The sequence below is a fragment of the Antennarius striatus genome, chromosome 1, assembly GCF_040054535.1.
Source record: "Antennarius striatus isolate MH-2024 chromosome 1, ASM4005453v1, whole genome shotgun sequence".
Classification (NCBI taxonomy): domain Eukaryota; kingdom Metazoa; phylum Chordata; class Actinopteri; order Lophiiformes; family Antennariidae; genus Antennarius; species Antennarius striatus.
The window spans coordinates 11,631,215-11,638,651 of record NC_090776.1 but is presented as its reverse complement, the minus strand read 5'-3'; the positions used below and the strand labels follow the sequence as shown (position 1 = coordinate 11,638,651).

At 40.4% G+C, this 7,437-nt stretch overlaps 1 protein-coding gene across 1 annotated transcript; it reads right to left on the bottom strand.

Annotated features, from left to right (window-relative positions):
• Positions 1 to 4,620: 4,620 nt before the first annotated feature.
• LOC137598943 (solute carrier family 25 member 44-like) lies at positions 4,621 to 7,234 on the bottom strand. Its single transcript, XM_068319540.1, has 3 exons — positions 6,607 to 7,234; positions 6,330 to 6,457; positions 4,621 to 5,185 (listed from the first exon to the last, which is right to left on the bottom strand). Exons 1-3 carry the CDS (start codon positions 7,232 to 7,234, stop codon positions 4,994 to 4,996), a joined length of 948 nt encoding a protein of 315 aa, XP_068175641.1. The 3' UTR covers positions 4,621 to 4,993.
• Positions 7,235 to 7,437: the final 203 nt, after the last annotated feature.

Below are 7,437 nucleotides of genomic sequence, written 5' to 3'. Positions count from 1 at the left end.
TAATTCCTACACCATTCACATGATTTGGATACAAATACTCAGCTGTAAGTCTGCACTTAAAGCACGTATTGTTTGTGTCATTTCAAATCCATTGTGGTGGTGCGCCGGGCCAAAAAGATGAAAATAGTGTTGATGTCCCAATATTTATGGACCTGACTGTATATCTATGAAGACAGAGGAGGAGAGAAAGAGGAGCGAGAGGGAGGGGGCCTTTTTTCCTGTTATTGTGAAAGTTCTCTTTGGCACCAAGCACCAGTCATGCCCTCACACTATTTATACAGATTGGTATCAAACATTACGTAAAACTTAGGTCCTATTACCCTTCACACTAAAAAACATTAAAAACATTATACCACATTCCCCCCTTCTATGGCTTTTAAGCCATGGAGAAAAACCGGGAAATTTAAGGTCGAATAACAGTGCAATTTTTAACAAAGGTGGTGCTGATCTATGGCTACTGTCTGTATAATCTTCCCTGCAGATAAAGGCTAAAAACCCCAATGTCAGCATTATGGGGACAAAATCCTTCTATAAACCTCACTGAGCAATCGTGTTACTAGCCTGCATGGAAGACAATTCACAAGAAAAATTATTAGCCTCAGATTTCAGAAATAATGACAAAGCATTTAAACATGAACATATAATTCACAAATGAACATCACTGAACTGTATGAGTATGTAGATGTATTTCAAAATAATGATCAACCAAGTAAATTCACCTCTAATATGAATATGATATTATGACTGTAAACTTTTAGCAGAATTCTTAATCCAGCACTTACATTGAATGTAGTTTCAAGTACTGCTATTATGTGGTTAATATTGAATGATCATCAGAGGGACAGCACATGTTAGAGGTTTTGGAGATAAAGTCAGAGAGGCCAGACAGATGGTTCGGACATGTCCAGAGGAGAAATCGTGAATAAATTGGTAGGAGGATGCTGAGTTTTGAACTGCCAGGCAGGAGGCCTAGAGGAAGACCAAAGAGGAAGTTTATGGATGTAATGAAAGAGGACATGAAGGTAGTTGGTGTGAGAGAAGAGGATGCAGAAGACAGAGTTAGATGGAGGCAACTGGAGTCCTTTATGTGTGAGTGCTTTGTATATGGGAGTCCTTTTTTGATTTATGCACTCTGTGAAGATTCATCTTCCACGTGTAGATCCCACATTGGTGTCACAAGCGACCTGATTTGGTTTTTCACAGTTCTGGAGTCTCATCCTTCGGCCCCGTCCACACGATGCCAGAATTTTTTGAAAACGCAACCTTTTGAAAACGCATCCAAAACGATTCGCATCCACACGACAGCGTTTTCAAAAAAATCTCCGTCCACAAGTATCCGCATCAGTGCGTTTATCAACACGTGTATAAGCAGAACAACTCCCAGAACGACAGGAGAGAGGACTGGGACATGCGGAAATTCACGCTGTTCCTCCTGAAGGACGACCTCCATCACAGAGTTCTCCCAGCAAGCAGGCAGCGCGTCCCAGTCCGACCCAGAACTGGCGTCGGCGTCTTTGGCAAGGAACATGAATGAATGAATAAATAAATACATATATAAACTTTATGACTCATTAATAAAGAAACAGATGAACAAATATTTAATTACAAAGCATGTTTATCAATGCATCTTCGATGTGAAGCTGTTATACATCAGAAAATAGCTGGTTTTAGCTCCGTTTGTACATGTAGATACAGGTCACATGCATGACGTCATAGCGGTTTTGGTCCTAGGGATACGCCCCCCGGATAATAAAAGTTGCGGATACAGCGTTCACACAACAACGTAGACACAGCGTTTTAAAAAAAAAATCCACCTTGGCCATCGTTTTCAAAGTTGCATTTTCGTTCCGAATATCTGCGTTGTCGTGTGGACGGAAGGCGTAAATGCAACAAAAAAGTTGATTTTTCAAAAAGTTCCGTCATCGTGTGGACGGATGTCATCTTTACTGTATATCTTCTTAGAGGGAGAGGTTACCAGCACTTCACCCATTGGGTCACTAACAGTGTTCTTGTCCTGTGCTTGGCTGTATGTATTGCAGAGGGACGCTATTTCATCCCTCCCCTTTTTCTTCTGGCTCGCTGCCTTACTCATTCTCATCATCTTCATCACTGGAAGGCTCTCCTTTCTGCTTCTCCCATGTCCTCCCAGTCAGGTACTGGATAAAGGTCTGTAATCTTTGGAGGAAACCCACCTAAAGGAGCCAAAACTCTTCAACAGTCATCCACCTGGAAAAGTGTAGGCCATCATAGGTGTTCAGTTTCAAACAGTTCAACAAACCTCGAGTAAAAAAACTGGATGGCACCCGAACTGAATCTCATTTATAGTACACAATTTTCAAAACTTATTGTGGCTTTCGCAGCTTTATGGCACTTTGGAAATGTTATTTTCCAAAAAAAAACCACACTCGGGACTTTTAACCACTGCAGTCCACCACAAAAATGTATGTGAAATAGATGATCAGCCAGTACAAAATTTACCTTCACAATATTCTCTGGAACTGTCATCTCACACAATTTTTTCACACCGAATACATTGTCTTTTAAATCCTCACCTTTTTATTTTATTGAAAGTCACCCATTTAATAAGAGAAAAAGTAAATATATGTCTTTATTCAATGCAAATAGATATTAGTAAGTGGGACAAACAATACATATATTTGGACAACTGCTCAACCAAAGACCATAGTCATCGTAGGAAGTACAGCCAGCTCTGGCCATTCTCACAGCACCTGTGTTTCCAGTCTAGGATGTTTAATCATCCAGGTGTACCCTCAGGCACCCGTGAGTGGGGGCCACCTCCACATCCACAGTATCAACAGGAGCGGATGTCTTTCTTGTCTCCTGTTGTCGCTATCTCTCTAACTCATACCCATGCTGACTCTCACTGATTCTCTGCAAAATGACGAGAGGAAGAGGAAAATTGGAGGAGGATGGGAACAAAAATATGAAGGATACTCTGAACCAGATGGTCTCTCCTATGAAAGAGTTATAGAGCGAGTTAAAGAGCGACTTTGATAAAAAGTTGGAAGAAAAGCTAAAACAGGTGCTAGACGCCATGGAAGAAAAAAAGGACGATATGAAGAAAATGCAGAAAGACATGGATGAAAAAGACAGAAGAATTGTTGTCTTAGAACAGGGACGACAAAGAATGGATGAATTGGAACAAGTCATTTGTATGAATGATGTGATTATCACTGGCATCAAAATCAATCCCAGGATTATTTACATGCTGTGGCCAGGGGGGATGAAACTCAGCACAGCACTGACATTGAATCTCTGGAGCAACAAGTGAGTTCTCAACTGAGGGATCTGTATATATCTATAGATCCGGACCAGATTGAGACATGTCACCCATTACCATCTGCAGGTAGGAGACCACCTGCAGTGCTGATAAAATTCCAGAATCATAAACACAAAATTGCTCATCTGAAACAGGGCTTCAAACTGAAAGGAATAAATGTCTACATTCATGAGAATCTCACTAAAAAGAATGCTGATATCGCTAAAAAAGCTTGACAACTGAAAAAGAATTGGCTGATCGACAACACCTGGACAAACAACTGCAGGATCTTCATCAAAGCAAAGGGGCTTTTTCCGGACCAGATGAAAACAATGGTGATCAGGAGTGCAGAAGAGTTGGTGAAATACGAGCAATAAAGACTGACAAGACTTGTTACTACACCAAAGATCAGTACAGCAGAGTCACTTCAATAGTGGGAGCTCTACAATAATTTTGGACTGTTAAAACCAACATTATCAATGTCAGAAACGTGGATTAATTAAAAAAACAACAACAACAACATGGATTTCTGATAACATGGGATAACATTAACTTTGAGACTTTAAAGAGCATATTGATATCTTTTGACAATATAATACCATGTGAAACTGTTGAAGTGTTTGTAACAAACGGGTTAATTCTTGGGTAAACACTGTCTGCTGAAAGAGGTGAATATGATCATTATATTCGTGTTGAGAACATTGGCAAGGTCAATTTCTTGTTTTGACTATGTATGATGTTAACAAACCTTGCTGTTCCTAGGAGGAATGTAAACACGGTCATGCTCTAGGTTAAAAGGCTAATACGGTGCCTTGCGAAAGTATTGGCCCCCCAAAAAGTTTTTGACATTTTGCCACATTTCAGGCTTCAAACTTAAAGATAACAAACTGAAAATATTTTTCAAGAATCATCAACATGTGAGACACAATCGTGAAGTGGAACCAAATTTATTCAACATTTTATATTGTGTTTACAGATAAAAAACTGAAAAGCAGGATGTGCAAATGTGAGACCAAATGACACACAGGTGCACTCTGTTTGTCATTGTTAGTCATTTAGGTCAATATTGGATCATTCAGAAGTCATCAGGGAACTTCTGGAGTCGTTTAGCTGAGCTGAGAACAGGGGACCAATACATCCTACTTTTCAGTTTTTTTATCTGTAAACACAATATAAAATGTTAAATAAATTTGGTTCCACTTCACGATTGTGTCTCACATGTTGTTGATTCATGAAAAACATTTTCAGTTTGTTATCTTAAAGTTTGAAGCCTGAAATGTGGCAAAATGTCAAAAAGTTCTTGTGGGGGGCCAATACTTTCGCAAGGCACTGTATCTGGAAGTGGATAAGAGTATGAACGTCTGTCAAAATTCAATGGATGAACTGGATGAAAACATTTAACGTCTGAGTTTGTTGATTACATATTGTAATGAGAGAGATATTTGCTGATTCTGGGGGGCGGGAATTTCACAAGCCTATTGGCTTCTGTCCATTCACCAGCATTTTAATTGCACTAAATGTCATCCATCTTCTCAAACATCAACACAATATGAACTTGAGTCTGCTGTTTAGTCACGTGTTAGTGTGATCACATATATTCCGTGTCTTGTTCTCCAGACTGTTGTGTCATCATTTCTTTCATCCAGTTCTGTAACTGGATCCAGTGTGAGGCCTACAATAGCGTTCGGTCCATGTTGTTTGTCCAGCTGTCGTCTACCAGTGTCTCGAGTCCACCAGCTCTGGTTGCAAACTCAATTTTTTTAGGGTCTCATAGCCAATGGCAAGGACAATGGCAGCAGGTAAGGATGAAATTATGCGTGCAGATAGTCCTTTGGTCAATCCCAAATAGCCCTCCTCTTCAATCAGCCGCCTGAACGTCTCAGTTATTGAAGTTGTCCCTTCAACCTAAAAAGAAACATACATGCAGTATATGTACACTGAGTTAACGTCACAGCCATGATATTTTTCACACACAGGCCAAAACAAAATAATTCAGTCTTTCTGTTCTTTGTAGGAAAAAAATTATTAAAAATGATAAACTGCCTCTAAACTGAAATCACGTTTTTTGGTCGCTGTCACAGTCCAGCGCTGAACTGGATACGCAAATAGCAGAGGAAACTGGGGCGGTAGTAGCTCAGTCCATTGGAACTTGGCATGGGGGCGAGAGGATAGCCGGTTCAAGATCAGTGTGGACAAGAGTGTGGAGTGTGAGCTGGTGTCAGTTCTGCTGCCGAACACTACTGAGGTGTCAGTGAGCGAGGCACCAAACCCCACAAGCTGCTCTCAGGTGCTGCTGCATTGATTAATAAAATTCCTGAAACTTAAAATTTAGAATTAAATTTATCAATTAATTCTTAATAATAAGCAACATGCCGCAGCATTTATACATTATTACTGTCATTCAAAGTCTGCCTCCAGGATTCATGTATTTATAAGTGGTTGACTTGCACTTGATATAAACAAAGTGGGCCTTTCATTTTCTGACAGCTTTCACAACAAACAAAACAAGACCCAATGGAGTCACAGACTACAACATCCCGCGACACCTCTGAATTATAAATTTTACCCTGACCTACTTCCTTAAGCCAAAGGTCAAAGCTAGTGCTCTGACCAACTGGCATTGATCAAAGCTAGTGCTTTGATCTATGGTCTCACACTGAACTTCTCCTTCATCTTTCTATCTTTATCCGATTCCTGAGAGTACAAAAGTTGAAATTTGACCTTCACCTAGTTTTCCAAAGGTCTAATTCATCATCTCATTTTCATCCCCTTTTCAGCCTGAGTAATATGCTTTTTGTTTAATGTTTCTATCTGCAACGGTTGCAAAGATATTTGGTGGACGGACGGACAAACGAACGAACACCACCAATTCCAATACATAACTGCTTTGAAGCGGGATGTAATAAACTGAACAATCACTTAATGCTTTCAGCATCACAAGATATTTCTCTCTTACATGCCAGCAATATCTCAAACCTTCGAACACACTAATTGACCTGCATTTATATCAGTCCAGAAAATGACAAATTGATTCTGCCTGTCCGTTTACCTGTATTCTGGCTCTGACCACATCCATTGGATTAGTGATTGTTGCAGCAGTAACAGCAGCAAACGGTCCAGCCACAGCTTGTAGAATCAGATGAGGGCAGTCACTGGGGGCCAGTTTAGAGAGTTGCTCTGTAGAATTTTACGTATATGAATAACTGATTAACCAATTAATACATCTGGGGAAGTCTTTTTAACTCATCACAAATTCAGAAATACACTGAGAACCAAAAAGGAAAATACAATGAAAACCAAAACACCAAAAAAGAAAACCTCCTCACCAGCATAAAAATGGTAAAAAGGCCACCAGAAAGCACTGTACGGGATGAAAGAGAGTAAAGAAGCCCCGTATCCCTTGTAGAAACCCGGGAAACCATCAGCAGCAAAGATTTGAGTCACAATATTCCTGGTTTGCCCAGACACTTTTTTAGTCTTTCCAGTCTCTGTGATGGAACTGAGTCGAAAGCGGGTGAGGTGCTCCTCTTGGCCCTGCATCATTAGATGCTGAGAGACAACATCTATGGGAACAGTAATGCTTTGGGACACCAGAGAGGCCAAGCCACCCGCCACCAGTGACTTGACTGTATTGTTCTCTGAATAGTAGGAAACATATTTCCTCGTCACTTCATAGGTTGTCATGTATGTCTGTCCTGAGATGACAGTAAATACGTTGACCATAAATCCACGGTAAAGACCTCGAACGCCCTCTGACCGCAAAATCTTGAAGAAGGCGTCAAAGGTACCATTATAGAGGGATTTTCCCCTCTGCACCTGCAGTCGAGTTCGGATGAGAGTTACTGGGTAGACAGTGGCCCGGATGGTCATCGTCATGAAAATACCAAAAGAGTAGAACTTCCTTTTGTCAAGGTCCTCCCACTCGATGATCTGGATGTTTCCTTTCTGATGCATTCTGCTAGCAGGAAGTGTCACCTAAACAACAGAGACATCAACAAACCAGTTGTTAGTAGGTGTACGACATGTCACCTCCTTTGTATTATGCATGTCTTTATACTGTATATACTTTAAAGAAACTGACATTTCCATGACAACTAAAGGTAATATAATTTCTTTGGTCTTTGATAACTGCCATAAATGTGCAGTACTGTGATATT